Here is a 15,923-nt window from a genome sequence, read left to right as displayed (position 1 = left end):
AATAAATAAATATAATAGAAAGCTTATCATTGAACAACTCTTTAGTTCTTCTTTTAATATATATATATATATATATATATATATATATATATATAAATTAAATAAATACATCTTTAATTGCAACGGCTGAATTTAAGAAAATGAAAGGTGTAGATTAATCTTTGATTTTGTTAAATAGTTAAGGTTTCTAAATTAACGTTTTCTACTTTAATACATTTGATGGATTGATTATATTTAGAATTCTTCTTACATTGTAATTTTGCTTATGAATCAACTCTCATTCACGATTTAGAACATTATAAAAATCTGAATTTATGCCGAGATCCAACGACACTCCCCAAATCCCCAAATGCCAGCCTCTTGATCGGCAGCTGGTCAACCCCTGTCCCTCCCGCAATCGTCAGCTCCATCCCCACCACCATCACCGCCATCCCCAATTCTCCATACCTCCCCCCACTAAGTTGGTTTTCGCCATTTTTCAATCACGAAGAAAACACCCAATTACTTGACTATGGTTTTACCGTACCAACAGAAAGACCCATTCATTTCTACCTTGTCTCCCTCCTACTACTGTTACAATTACTTGGTGGGGCAGCAGTATTAACAAATTCAGTCTACTCGGGCAAAGTAATACTCTTAATTGATAACCCTTTTCATCTTCCTTCCCATTTCATTCAAATTTGCTAAATTTTTCTCACATAGCAGCACTTCTTTCGTCATAATTGTAAATCCACACTATGGATAAAGATACGACGCCTCCTTATCTGAGGTCAGTTGGGTTATTTTCCATTCGATCCATTTGCAAAATTAACTGTTCATTGGGATCTTATGTTTTCATTTTATAATGTTATTAGATCAGATCTCTTTGTAGTAGTAGTACAACGATGAAGTATGTGTAGTTCTGCTGATTTACTGTTGTATTGAGGAGCATGGTAATTCACAATGTATGTGGTTGATGTTTGTAGATTTACTTGATAATAGATGTAGTTGATCAAGTGAGCGCTTTCTTGTGTTTAAAGCTGAGACTGACAAGTTTGTTAGCTGGATGAATGATTATCAATCTTTTGTGGGATTTATAGAGAATTCTACACCTTTTTTAGTTATTGGTTTGTTTCTTCTTAACTTAGATAGTAATTTTTAGATATTCAGGCTAGAGCACCATGGAAATGTGTGTGCTGCAACTTTTATTTGGGGAGGGGTTGGTCATGAAAGAAACTGTCTGGATTTCTTGAAGGGCTCCATCTTGAACACACTAAAAGAAAAAACTGTCGCTGGAGCTCGAGTGACCTCAAATAATTCTTAGAACTCATGAAACGAAGTGAGAGAGTAATTGTGAAATATTTCTCTTGCTTAGATAGAGAACTAGAGAAGCAGCGAGTATTTATATGAGAGGAGTGCCAACTAATTTTAACTACCTTGCTGTCACATCAGCAATTCAGCACAACTAATTTAGACATGTTATATTAGGTACATGTATAATGTCTTAAGCTACGTTGATGGTTCTAGAAGGATCAGGATGGCTAATGTGTTTCGCACATCACACTAGAATCATATAAGCAGCTATGTGAGATGATATCTCTAGGGGTGGGATGGGGGTTCGAAGTTCATAATAGGTGCTATGTAGGCCCTAACTTGGATAGATAATTGTTGTGAGGCATTGTGCTGAGACCTTGGGTTAGAATAGCAACTTCTGCTTATGATGGTATAAAGGAGGCATGGTGTGCCCTTCTTTGATCTTTTCTTAAACAAAACGGTAGCTCTGTGTGTTTAACTTTATGTGTTAAGTTCTTGCATGATGGATTGAATTAGAAGGTAATGCAATGGAAAGCGTTGTCACGAAACATAAGAGTACATTGACATTTAGATCTTGGAGTAAACATCTTAGCTGAAAAACCTCACAAATACTGTTCGCCAGAGCTCTATACTCGGCTTTTGTGGAGGACCTAAGGACCATAGTTTGTTTTTTAGGCTATCCCAGTTACTATCGTATTATTTGGATAATTGAAGGTTGTTCATGAAAGGGAAAAATAAGCGTTGTCTTGGGAACACCTTGATGTACCTCCTAACTCTTATAAGAGCGTTCCTGTGAGTAGTTCTAGGGGTTTGAGTGAATCGACTCTTGGACTGAGTAGCAAATGCAAGATCTCGTCTACAATCTACTGATGGTAAGATAAAGGAGCTCGTGAGGCATTCCCATATAGTGTTAAGTATGTTAGAAGCTTGCCATCATTGGGATGAGTTTGTAGAGGAAAGTTCTAGATCTGTGATCTCTGTTTTGTTTAGCAGCTAAAGGCGTAATATTCTATGTGTTAGGGTAATTTCAGAGAACTTCCTTAGGATTTCAATGTCAAGGTAGCAGTGGAGAGCGTCAAGATCTTTGATGCCAAAATGTTTATGTAGCTTGACACAAAAGCATCAGCATAACTTTGAACAAAACACATGGACCAGATAAATGATGTGAGTTGTGCAAAACATTGTTTCTAGGCTTGCTTTAAGCCAAAGAGAACTTTCTCGATCAACACACTATGTTTGGTGGCAGGGTGGTGTCATTGGGGTAAAGGTTTTTGTGTAGTGGAAGAAGTGTTCATGGGAGACGGTATGAGGGTGTAGGAATGAGAGGAGAAAGTGCATAGAGAGTTAGAGACAATGGCTGAGAGTACCTAAAGAGGATGAATGATGAAGTGTGTTTGGTTGATTTACCGACTGAAATTAATGGTAAATTGGTGAATAAGCCAGTGAAATCAAACCTTTGTGCTATGAAAGGGTGACATATTGGTGTGGTGCATGCATTGTTTTTGTGCATTGGAGATGTGGATGTGAAAATGTGATCATTGCACCACTATCAACCACCCAAGCATTTATAAGAACACTATAATAGAGGAGATGGACTTTTCCATTCCTACCACATGAGTTGTTAACCACATGGTCATCTGTGGGCCTCCTTTTCGTTGTTTATCATCATAAGCATCGGGTGTGTTGATTCTGAAGATGCCCATCTTAGCAAACACAATTGCTTCTAACATTGTTGCAGGTGTGTCCTATTATGTTAAGCAACACATGGACTTGTAGCTGAACTGTCCTATCCTTCTACCTTCTACCTGGTTAACGACTTTGTTGGCTATGAATTAGATTGCCTACTCCTTGGTGATGGTGATGTAGGTGGTTGGCATTTGCTTGTAGTGGATGACAAGGGGGATACCCAACGGGTTTGAAGCATTCTTTCTTAGAATGGCTTTCCCGGTGGCAATAAGCACAGTAGCGTGCCATTCTTGAAATTGGTTTTTTAAAACCAAGCGAGTCCAATATATCCCACTCAGATGTCGTTGGAGAGGGGGGATGCATGCATCTAACTTCTACCCCGAAAGAGCAGTGTGGATATTTCCATGAAGACCCTTGCCTGAAATTATTTTTTCTCTACTTCATTTTTTATCTAGGGGTTTATGTTTGCTGCTTGTGTGCATCAGTGAGTTCCTTTGTGAAACGATTTCATCTTATGACCGACATAAGAAATGGATGAATACTATAAAGGTAAAGGCAAGGAATTACTGAACAAATCAGTCCTCCAGAATGATTGAGAATGCTACATAGAGGTGGCTAAACCATGCATGATGCACATAGTGAAGTCCTATACTTGGCATTTCAACTGCAACCACTTAAATGCAAATTGGTCATACTATGGAGCTTCACAAGGTGAAGCAATTTACTAGATCCAAAAAAAACCATTTGTTGTAAGTTGCAGTATGTAATCAGGGATTATATTATTGCTTTTAACTTGTATATTACAAAGAAAGGATACAAGGATATATATAGACAGAAAAACTAGACAAAAGAGAAACCCTAAGGGCTCATGGGCTTAATGCGCCTAAGTAAATATATACCGTAATTACATTCTAACACTCCCCCTCAAGCTGGAGCATAGATGTTAATCATGCCCAACTTGTTACAAATAAAAGAGATTCGCGAACCAGGTAATGCTTTGGTAAAGACATCAACAAGTTGTCTTCCTGTTTGAACAAAGGGAGTTGAGATGATTCCAACTTCTAGTTTTTCACGAGTGAAATGGCAATCAACCTCGATGTGTTTTGTTCTTTCATGAAACACGGGATTGTTTGCAATGTGGATAGCCGCCTCATTATCACAATATAGGTTCATTGGTTTAGATTGAACAAACCCAGTTTCACCTAGCAGATTACGCAACTATATCAGCTCGCAAGTGGTTTGGACCATAGCCCTGTATTCAGATTCAACACTTGATCGGGAAACGACATTCTGTTTCTTGCTTTTCCTTGAAACTAGATTCCCTCCAACCAACACACAATAGCCTGTCGTAGACCGCCTAGTAGTGGGCTCCCCATTATAGTCGGCAACTGTGAACCCTTCTCTGGCATGATGACCGTGATGTTGATAAAGGATACCAAGACAATATATATCCAAACAATATTTCCGTTGAGACAAACATATCCCTTTCCGAGTACGAGATACTTCAATTCCCAAGAAGTATTTTGAAGGACCTAGGTCCTTGTTTGAAACCGAGACGCAAGGAAATCTTTAACTTCTCGATCCAAGTCTCATTACTCCCAGTAATCACAATGTCATCAATGTATACCACTAGTAGAATACATCCGGAAGATGACGAAGTAAAGAACACAGAATGATCATAAGAGCTCCTCCGTAAGCCGAACTCAATCACTACAGCATTAAACCATCCAAACCAAGCACGAGGGATCATACAATGATTTACGCAGTTTACAAACTCTACCAGACTCCCTCTAAGCTACAATCCCAGGTGGTTGCTCCATATAGACTTCCTCATGTAAATCACCATGCAAGAAGGCATTTTTCACATCCAGTTGGTGTAGTACCCAGTCGTAAGTAGTGACTAATGAAACAAACAGGCGAATGGAGGGTGCCTTAGCCACAGGAGAAAATGTCTCGTGGTAGTCGATCCCATAAGTCTGAGCATAATGTGGCTACCTATCGGGCTTTCAGACAAGCCACAGATCCATCTGGATTAACTTTCACAATGAATACCCATTTACAACCTATTGCCTTTTTGTCTACAGGTAACTCTATCAAATCCTAACCAAAAGGTCTTTGGCCTAGCGGTATTATAGCCTTTGGCCTCCTAGGAGGTCAGGGGTTCAAACCTCACCAAAGGTGAGGAGGGTGTGTGAGTTTATTTGTTGCATTTGCCGTATATAAAATATACTTAAAAAAGAAAACTCTACAAAATCCCATGTATCATTATGATTGAGAGCATTCATCTCATCAATCATAGCATCCCGCCATACAGGATGGGCCAAAGCTTCACCAACCGTTTTAGGAACAGATAATGAATCAAATATAGAGATCAAAGAACGAGAATGTGAAGAAAGTTTATCATAGGAAACAACAGAAGAAATAGGGTAAGTACATGAGCGTTTACCTTTCTGAAGAGCAATGGGAACATCAAGATCAGAACCTATGTATCGGAAGGTGGTGGATCACTTGAAGCAAGAGGATCATCATTAGGCGAATCTGCAGATGATGATGAAGATGGTGTTGGGTCGGGATCTGATGTAGGTCGTTGCCGCCTATTATATACATGAACTATCGATGGTTTAGTAGGCTCTTGGGTCTATGTTGAGTCGAATGCGGTAGTAGACTCAGGAACATGTATGGTATACACCAACAAATCATCATTATCTCTTGGGTTGCAAGGAGTGGACATAGTAAAGAATGGTATATTCTCATGGAATGTAACGTCTCGTGATACAATGTATCGATTAAGCACTGGGAAAACACTTATACCCTTTTTGGCCTAGCGGTATGTGAGTCCTTGGCTTTCTAGAGGTCAAGGGTTCAAACCTCATCAAAGGTGAGGAGGGTGTATGAGTTTATTTGTTCTATTTGCTGTATATAAATATTATATACTTAAAAAAAAAGACACATTTCAGAGACTTTGGATCCAACTTAGTAATGTGAGGTCGGGTATCACGGACGAAACAGGAACTACCAAAGATCTTTGGGTCTACAGGAAACAATAATTTTGTAGGAAACGTAATTGAGAAAGGACTTTTCCCATCCAAGCATCAGCCCAGAAGACTTTAGGAACAATCATGTGAAATAATAGAGCCCGAGCTACCTCTAGAAGAGATGACGATTCTTTCGTTCCGCAACCCCATTTTGGACTGGTGTGTCAACACAGGAAGACTCATGAAGAATGCCATTTTGAATCATATTTGATTGAAATGTTTGGGACAAATATTCTTTTGCATTATTACTACGAAGAGTTTGAATGGAGACTTTAAATTGGGGTTTAATCTCAGCATAGAGTGAACAAAAATGTGTGGATGCCTCAGATCAATTTTTCATAAAGTAAAGCCAAGTAGTGCAAGAGTAATCATCAACAAACGTAACAAAATACTTAAACCCGAGTTTTAAAGTAACAGGACATGGTCCCCAAACATCATAATGGACTAACTCAAATGGGGATGAGGCTCGCTTATTACTGACTTTAGGACTTAAATGAATATGCTGATGTTTGGCAAACTGACAAGACTCACATTGTAGAAAGAGAAGGTAAATAAGAAAACTCAGGACACGACTTCTTCAGATTCTGTAAAGATGGATGACCTAATCGACAATGAACTTCAAGTGGAGACGATGAACGGGAACAAGTCAATGAGGAAGGTACTTGATGTTTAAATATGTATAGGCTGTCAGTCTCCCGCCCTCTACCAATAATCCTCTTCGTTGACAGATCGTGAAAGACAAAAAAATCAGGAAAGAATGAGACACAACAATTTAAAGCACGGACAAATTTGCTAACTGATAACAAATTGAACGAGAAATTAGGTAGGCTCAATGCGGAAGATAACGAAACAGACGGGGTAGGATCGATGGTGCCATAACCAAGGACAAGTGTGGTAGACCCGTCAACAATTGTGACATGTAATGGGAATTTGTTTATTGAAATTAGAGAAGATGGTGGGATTACCTGTCATGTGATCTAAAGCACCTGAATCAATGACCCATTTGGAGGCAGATGATAATAGGCATTTACTAGAGTTACCTGTCTCAGCAAATGCAGCAGTTGGAGTAGTGGAATTCTCAATCCCTAAAAGTCGAGCATATTATTCTGCGGGTATAGTTACAGTACTATTGAGGCAGAGGCAACGTGTGCTGATGAACTCCTCATATGTCTGGCCAAAAGCTTCTTACATGTGCGCTTGGTGTGACCTAACTCATGGCTGTAGTAACACTCAACGTTATCAGAATCTGGAATAGTAGTCCGTGAGTCAGTTGTTTGGTCACTGTGGCCACCTCGGTAGCCACCACGAAATCCCCCTCGACCAACTAGAGCATTGTTGTGATCAGAAGTTTTAGAAGCCTGAAGATTCTCATTCCTAAGAACACGGGAAAATGTTTCTTAAAGATAAGGAATAGCAGATTCATTCAAGAACTGAGATCTGATAGAGTCAAATTCTGGTTGCAAACTAGTCAAGAAACTGATAACAACCACTTGTTCCCTCTGAGTCTGCATGGCTTTGACATCAGCACTTAATGGAAGAAGAGAGTTAAGCTCCTCATACACTTTCTTGAACTCCATGACATACGTAGTGAGTGATATGTTGTTCTCCACAATGAAAGGACTTACAAAAACTATAGATTCGAGAGATGTTACTTTGTCCAGAATACAAAAAATCAAGATAAACCATAAGTTTCTTCACATATTCACATTACTAACCAGAGACGAAACAGAAGACTCAATAGTATTGATAATTTGCAAGTACAAACGAGCATCACTTTGGAACCATGAATCAGAACCGTTACCTTTAGGAGGATCCGATATGAGATTAGAAACCATTCTCATGCTCCCGAGATAGATATGAATAGTTTTGCTCCACTCAAAGTAGTTGAAGCCATTAAGCTTGTTATCGGTGAGCTTAACATTTACTGGAAGCATCTCGGGTACACGTAAACTACTGTTACTGTCAGATGTTGTCTTCTCCAGTCATCTAATAAATCACGAACCAGAAGAGAGAACGTAGAACTTAGGATGAAGGATAGCAAACCAGAAAGCGAACAACGCACTCACGGGGTGCCAAAGAAACCGACTAACAGAAAACTTCCGATCCAAGGAAACTGAAAATGAAGCGTCTAAAAACAAAAAACAGCAGTAGCCTAGGAGGGCTGCTAACTTGGAAAGAAAACCTGCAGCAAACCGAAGCAAACAGCCGCAAAACGAATTGAATCCTCAGCGTCGACTTGGGCAGCAAGCAAAAAGCAGCACCAAACTTGTTGTCGCTCAAACAGCAGCAGAAAGCTTGCTGTCGACCAAAATAATCAAGCAAAACAACCCTGAATCACAGCAGCACCAAATAGCCGAGGAAGCAACACCCAAACGCAAACAGATCTGAAGTCGTGAGGAAGAAAAAACACGCCCAGATCTGGATTAAAAAAAACGGCAGCAACCAAATCCGGACAGCAGCAAATCGTAAACCAAAATGCCTAGAATCAAGAACCTTTGCTGCACAAGAAGCCCTAAAATAACCAAACCCTACTAGCCGTATTTTTGAAACACGACCAGATCTGAGAGTTAGCAAACATCAACCACGAGGAACAGATCACAGGGATAAACCGAAGCCCACAAACAACCAGCAAAACTGATGCCACAAAAGGAAGAAATCGAAACTAGAAGAACAAGAACCCTAATCGAAGAACAAAAATTTCAATCTGCGAAACTAGTGATTGTTACGAAACTGAGCTCTGATACCATGTAATTAGGGATTATATTATTGCTTTTAACTTGTGTATTACAAAGAATGGATATAAGGATATATATAGACAGAAAACCTAGACAAAAGAGAAACCCTAAGGGCCCATGGGCTTAATGGGCCTAAGTAAATATATACTGTATTTTTTACATTCTAACATAGTAGTTAAAAGAAGGAGAAGGTTATTGACATAGATGAATTGTATAATCTCTATTTGTATTGCTATTGCTATTGCTTATTCGTATCTATATTTTCAAATTTTAGCATATCTGTCTCTCTTTTCACACACTTTTCACTAGCCCCTTCTGGGAAACACCTAAAGCTCTACTCTGTAGGGTAGACTTCAGGTCTGCTTACATCTTACCCCCCAACGCCCCACCTCCAGGTGGGATATACTGGTCTTATTTGGTTTGGTTTGGTATAAATTGTATAAGCTATATAGATAGCTACCTTTGTTGCACATCTGCTTTCTTATTATACATGTATTTCTTTGGAATTCTATGGCCTCTTATAAAGTTCTGCTCGTCCTCTATGTAGTTTGTTTGCTGCATTGTCATATGGAATCGCGTCAATGGCCATGGTTTTCATAAACAAAGCAGTTGTTATGAATTATGCATATTCGATGACTCTACTTACTTTACAGGTAATACTGGATACATTTATCATTGCAATGTTTGTGATTTTGTCGCCGTTACTTAATTGTTTACAAGTATTTACGTTTCTCTTGGAAACCTTTCAGCAAATGGCAACTGCGTTACTTATACACTTTGGAAGAATAATGGGATGGACAAGAGCCAAAGCACTAAATGTCGATACTGCCAAAAAACTTATCCTTGTTTCACTATTTTACAATGCAAATGTGGCTTTTGCTTTAGCAAGCTTGAAAGGAGTCAATATTCCAATGTATATTGCTATAAAACGACTAACGCCTCTAGCGGTATTAGTTGCTGGACTTTTCTATAAGAAGGGAAAACACTCAAAACAGGTAATTCTATTGCATTCATCATGTGTATGTATGTTAGCATACAAATTCATAAAAGTTTCTTTAATTATTAGTTAACTGAATGTAATTAATTTTTTATTTTTATATGTATTTTACCTGATTCCACAGTTGGTCGCTTCCTTTTACAGCTCGGCTGCAATTTTTACTCTGTAGCTAAAGTAAGAAGCTTCATTATTATCAAATATGTTTTGGAAACTAGCTGATAAGCTAGCTATTGGTTGAAAAGCTAGTTGGTGGTTGATAAGCTAACAATTAGTTGATAAACTAGTCATGTTTGGTAAAGACTAGTTGATAAGCTAAATGACAATGTAAAATGACCTAAATGGACATGTCGAAAATTTAATTGGAAAATGTAAGGGGCATAATGGAAAAAGCCCCTGGAGCTTGCTGCAACACTACTTGAAGTAGCTTTACAAAAGCTAGCGTATGGTTAACCAAGAGGAGAGTTTTAGTAAGCTCAAAAAATAAACTAGATTATGGTTGCCAAACATGGCCTTAGTAACAGCGAATAATTGTATGATATTAGCTTTCTCGTGGGTCATTTTGATATCATCATATGTTATTATTGGTATGACCACATGTTATATAGAAGCATGACTTTTTGTAACTATTGAGGTATATAAAGTATTCTTAGTTTTGCCCTTCAAATAATCAAGTCTTTGCAAGATGAATATAGGAAGAACAGAAGTGGGATTCATTCCAGGCTTGAAGTAGGATTTTTATTCGAAACCATGTTACAGTGAATTATTGGTATATTTACGTCCAAAATATAATTTGTTACTCGTGTATATCCATGTAATGGTACAGTCCAGAATCTAAACTAAGGGAACTAGAAATACGTGAAGGCGTTTTAGCAAAAGGAACAGTTGAATAGTGGTTAAGTTACGAGAATGGATATGCAAGTTCTGGTGAGTGTATTTTCTGTCAAAATCCCGACTCTCTGATTGATGTGAAAGAGAATAAAGGAGCAGATGTTCTACCTAAATGTTTCAGATCTGACATTTGAGATACCAAAATGAAGGTTCTGAAAGTAAGTTACACAAAATAGGAATTGGATCAAATTACATTCTAATTTAGTCTACTTGAACCTTTGCTGGTGGTCCTCCAGAAAAAGTCGCAAAACAATGCTTGTAAATAGGTACAACTAGCAATTGCATGCTATCAACTATTGGAAATAATTCTCATTATTAAAAGATACACTCGTAACTGAAGCTAATCGTTGGAAAACTTTTTGACCCTTTTTCTATGCCTCCCATTTCAGGTAATTCTTTCTGTATCATTAACTGCTGCGGGGGTAATTATTGCAGCACTGGGAGATTTTTCTTTCGACTTATTTGGATATGTCATGGCTCTTATCTCTGTCTTTTTCCAGGTAAATTTTAGCTTGAAAGCAATTCTGTACCACTTGTGCTCTAATCTGTTTATCCGGTATAATTGACATTCAGATGGCATATGCAGACTATGTACCTTGTTTTGGTGGAGAAGTCTGGTGCTGAGGATGGGCTTTCATCAATCGAAATCATGTTTTACAACAGCCTTTTATCCTTGCCGTTTCTGCTATTTCTCATTATAATTACCGGAGAATTCCCAAGTTCGATCTCACTATTATATGCAAAGGTCAGGATCTCAAGTCTACTCTTACACCCTCTTTGATCTTGCCTGTCTTTAATGTTTCATGTTCAGGAGAAGGTTTACATTCTTGAAATGATTGAACAACATTTGATGTGGGTAGATAAGGTAAATGTTGTAGCAAATATATAGTCACACAAGTTAGTAGATAAAAGTTTCTCATATATATGATGGTAAGGAAACCAATAGTGTTAATTACTATTGCTAAAAAGTCCATGCTTGGGCTATGTTTTGCAAACTAGTTGTGTTGGCATAAGCTAGTTGTTAGCTTATAAGCCAGCTTATAAACTATTCATGTTTGGTTAAAACTAGATGATAAGTTAGATGACAAGGTAAAATGCCTAAAAGGAAAATATAAGGAGCATTTATGTAAAATATAAGGGACATAACTGTAAAACATGAAAAAAACCCGAATAAGCTATTTGAAGTAGCTTTTCAAAAAGCTTAGACTATGGCTTACCAAACGGGGTTTTTTCAAACCTCATACGAGGGTGTGTGAGCTCTTTTATTGCATTTGCCGTATATAAATATTAGATGTAGGGATAAAAATGTGCAATCAAACTTAACAATGAAGTGATTTCTAAGGTCCCAAATACTTGTAGAAATCAAAATGCACAATAAACCCAAACAACAATGCGGATAACAATAATCTAGATGTTGTACAACATGCTCCAAAAAAGATTAAACACCCACTATGTAAATGACAATCAAAATATGCTAGGATCTAAGCATATAACAACATCACAAGCAAGTTAAACTAGCGTGGTCTCTGGACTTAAACTCACAATCAGAGACCCATGCTAGTTTTGGGGTGACTTAAACTAGCGGTGAAACTCTCGGTAGTCTCTGGTCTTGTTTGTTGTGCAACATCAAAGGTGATCAAGTATCACAACATTATATACTTCAAAAGAAACATGGTCTTGGAGAGTTTCAATCAAAATGTGGAGGAGTGTGATTTGAACGAAAGAAAGCCAGCTAGATGCAATACTTGATAAACAGAGCACAATCTCATATGGCAATGGCTAACAGTATTGAGAACTATCAAAGATTATGGAGAACTTGTGTCAATAATTATTCAAGCATGGTATCTGCGGAATACGAGCATGCATTTTGTCTTGTTAGGATGCACTTACTGAACTTGTCCGCGACTTGCCATATTAATTGATTTTAATTGTCAATTACTTAAATGTTTTAGTTACTCTCCATCCTTTACAAATATTAGACCAATTTGTCAAAAGGGTCGATACTATGATGGATTTTCGTCATCATTATGCTCTAGCTATAGATAACTGCCCTCTCTGTAGATATAGACAGATAGATTTTGTGGAGCAAGGCAGTTTAAACTTTAGGAGATCACTAGTAGTGCCATTAGGGTGTGTTTGGTGTGGGGACAGGATAGGACAGAACAGGACAAGACAAGACAATTGTTCAACGTTTGGTAAGATAAAACTGGACAGAACAGAACAAGTAAAATGACCAATTTACCCCTGATGAATTGTTTATTTTAATTAATTTATGTAATTTATTAAATTATAATAAAATAATTATTTTTTATAACAAAATATATTATTTTAAGTAGTCGTCAAAACAATTAAAATGACACCAAATAAAAAGTTTATGTAGTTTTCTATTTTTATTTTTATCTCTTTTCTACATTATTTTTTATTATTAATACATAATAAATTACATAAATTAATAAAAATATAGAAACCGTATAAAAATAATATTTTGAGAACAGTAAAATGAAAGTTTAAGAAACATAAAATACAATAAATAAAATTTAAAGAATGAATAAAATGTAAAAAAGAGACCTATTTGATGTTTTAGAAGAGAATTAAGTTTTATTTTGAGATTATATGTAAAATATAAGTCTGTTCTACCTTGTTCCACCCTGTTCCATGGGGTAGGGGTGGAACAGGCTTGTTCCACTTTGTTCCACTCTGTTCCTGTCTGATCCACATAAAATTTATGTCAAACATGGGACAGGATCCTTGTCCTGTTCTGTCCTGTCCCTGTCCATGTCCAGTGTACCAAATGCACCCTTAGAGATGAATGCATATTTTGCTATGGATGTTCCCAAAATGACCCATCTGATAAAAACTGCATGGTTCCATTTTTGGGACTTTAGAAGTTATTTATTTGCCCATCATCTTTGTAACTAAGAAACGATGGTATTAGTTTTAGTCTTCATGATTCCCAATTGGATTTTCGGACATCTTTTTTACTTGCTTCTATTTGTATTTTATTGTTTACTCTTTAACTATTTTTTAAATAATTTTCATATCTGCCTTTCTCTCTTTCACACATTTTTTGGGGGGTGGTCACGTTTGCGTGCATCTCACTCTGCTGGACCCCACCTACGGGTAGGATATACAGGGTTTGTTTGGTTTGGTTTATTAAACCACATATAGGATTAAAAAGGTTGCATTTTCAATGGACAGACGATGTATATCTTTGTATAGATGAGTATACTTCTGAAAGAAAAACCATTTCTTGTGGTTAATCTTTTGAAACATAAGGAGTAAATTTCTGGTCTTTTCTACTCGTTTTCTTCATTGTCTTGATTAGGGTTTACTTTACACCAACCAAATTTTGTTGTGTTAAATCTGCTGCTAATTGGAGTTGTTTTCCCTTTTTCAACAGAGTGCTTCATTTTACTTCTTCCTGCTGTTCGTTCTTTCACTCGTAATGGGCATAATCTTGAACTATACCATGTTTTTATGTACGATAGTCAATTCTGCTCTAACGACAACCATTGTTGGGGTCCTCAAGGGCGTCGGATCCACGGTAAGTCTTCATGTTTGTCTCTATTAGTAACTTAAAAGCTGTGATTATTCATTGTAACAAATTGATTTGTGATGGGTTGGTTAGACCCTCGGGTTCTTCTTACTGGGAGGGGTTCAAGTACACTTTCTGAACGTCAGTGGATTGGTGATCAACACGCTCGGTGGTTTGTGGTATTCGCTTGCCAAATATCAAGAGAAGTTGAGAAGAACAGCAATCCCAAGATAGCGGAAAGTGTTCGGGTTTTAAGTTGAACAAGATGGGATGAGATATGAAGGGTGTTTCCATTTCTAGTTAAACTCACATTGAAGCAAAAGATGGATGAATGCTTGTAATAGAAATGGGACCTTCACAGGTGAAAAGGGCAAAAAAGTAAAAGCACGCCCTACCATATTTGAAATTAAATGTTCATTTTCCTTGTCCAACAATTATGCAAAACACTGAGTTCCTGCATACAAATGGGAAAAATACCATTTGGTTTCTCTTTCTGTGAACTTAAAGAAGTCATACAGATTACATTGTTGTAGAGTAGTCTTTGCCATTGATGGACATTCATCATAACCGTGTAATTTTATCAACTCTTCTCTAAAAGCATCTCCGATAGATTCATCAATATAATCTTATATTATATTATAAATTTTTTAAATTGTATCTTTTAAAAATTTATAAATTTTCAAGAATAGAAATATTAAAACATTATTTACAAATCAATAATAAATACAAAATATGTATTTCTATAATTTTCTTATTTTATGTCTTGTAAACAATACTCGACCAATCATTGAGTCGTTGAGATTATGAGAGTTGAGAATAGGCGAATAGCAATCGAGTAATGAGTAACCGACCAATTGACCAAACATGTTATACAAAATAACAAAAATCCTCTAAAATCTAACTGTTGTTGTCGTTTCCATTACATATCTGAAACCATATCATTAGCCTTTGGAGATTTCAATCGACAATCCATAGGATAGAGAGGAGAGGGATATCGAGGCATCTAGTCTCTTCACTCTGCACGTATGTGTTCTCGACTCTCGTTCTCCGTTAGCTTGGATCGGCCGAATAGGCATTATGACGGGCCTGTGAAATTTGGGCCCCGAAATGTTGGGGCCCTGTTCTAAATCTTATATGTAATGGGCCAAGGGACGGGCCTGTTGGCCACACATGGAAGGTGATGTTACTGCTCTTATTGTTAGGTATGCAACATGTCATCAAGCTAAAAGCTAGTTTTATCAAGGCTTGTATACTCCATTACCTGTTCCTTCTCAACCATAGGAAGATATTTATATGGATTTCGTTGTGGCTTTGCCCCGTACTCAACTTGGGAAAAATGCTATAATGGTTATGGTGGATCGTTTCTTCGAAATGGCACACTTATTTTCCGTGTCACAAAACAGATGATGCCATTCATGTTGCTGATTTATTTTTTAAAGAAATTGTGCGTCTTCATGGAATCCCTAAAACCATAGTTTCTAACAAAGATGTCAAATTCTTGAGTTACTTTTGGAAATCCTTGTGGAAGTTATTGGGCATCAAGTTATTGTTCAACACTGCTTATCATCCGCAAACGGATGGACAAACGAAGGTAACTAATCAAAAACTGACAACCTTGCTAAAAAGTATGGTGAGAAAGTCCTTGAAAGATTGGGATATTAAACTTTCTTTTGTTGAGTTTTCTTATAACCGATCTCCAACTTATGCTACTAGATGCACACCATTTGAAGTGAACTACAAAGTGAATCCTCTCA

At 37.3% G+C, this 15,923-nt stretch overlaps 1 protein-coding gene across 4 annotated transcripts; it reads left to right on the top strand.

The window, feature by feature from the left end:
* Positions 1–397: 397 nt before the first annotated feature.
* On the top strand, positions 398–14,655 carry LOC112504029 (UDP-galactose/UDP-glucose transporter 7). 4 transcript variants are annotated; one of them, XM_025107995.1, is made up of 8 exons: positions 398–627; positions 706–769; positions 9,297–9,402; positions 9,499–9,744; positions 11,024–11,134; positions 11,221–11,379; positions 14,035–14,178; positions 14,263–14,655. In XM_025107995.1, exons 2-8 carry the CDS (start codon positions 738–740, stop codon positions 14,401–14,403), a joined length of 939 nt encoding a protein of 312 aa, XP_024963763.1. In that variant the 5' UTR covers positions 398–627; positions 706–737; the 3' UTR covers positions 14,404–14,655. The 4 variants fall into 4 exon arrangements, with proteins under 4 accessions (XP_024963763.1, XP_024963764.1, XP_024963762.1 ...); XM_025107996.1 differs by having other exon boundaries at positions 703–769; XM_025107994.1 differs by having other exon boundaries at positions 398–769.
* Positions 14,656–15,923: the final 1,268 nt, after the last annotated feature.

Source organism: Cynara cardunculus, unplaced genomic scaffold (genome assembly GCF_001531365.2).
Source record: "Cynara cardunculus var. scolymus isolate 2C unplaced genomic scaffold, CcrdV1 Un_Scaffold_4410, whole genome shotgun sequence".
NCBI classification, from domain to species: Eukaryota; Viridiplantae; Streptophyta; class Magnoliopsida; order Asterales; family Asteraceae; genus Cynara; species Cynara cardunculus.
The sequence above is the reverse complement of the archived record's forward strand: the minus strand, read 5'-3'. Positions and strand labels throughout refer to the sequence as shown.

Coding starts and splice junctions, on each gene's coding strand:
- LOC112504029 (XM_025107995.1), top strand. CDS start 738: ATGGATAAAGATACGACGCCTCCTTATCTGAG. Junction 11,380..14,034: donor TCTCACTATTATATGCAAAG/GTCAGGATCTCA, acceptor CTTTTTCAACAG/AGTGCTTCATTTTACTTCTT. Junction 14,179..14,262: donor TCAAGGGCGTCGGATCCACG/GTAAGTCTTCAT, acceptor TGGGTTGGTTAG/ACCCTCGGGTTCTTCTTACT.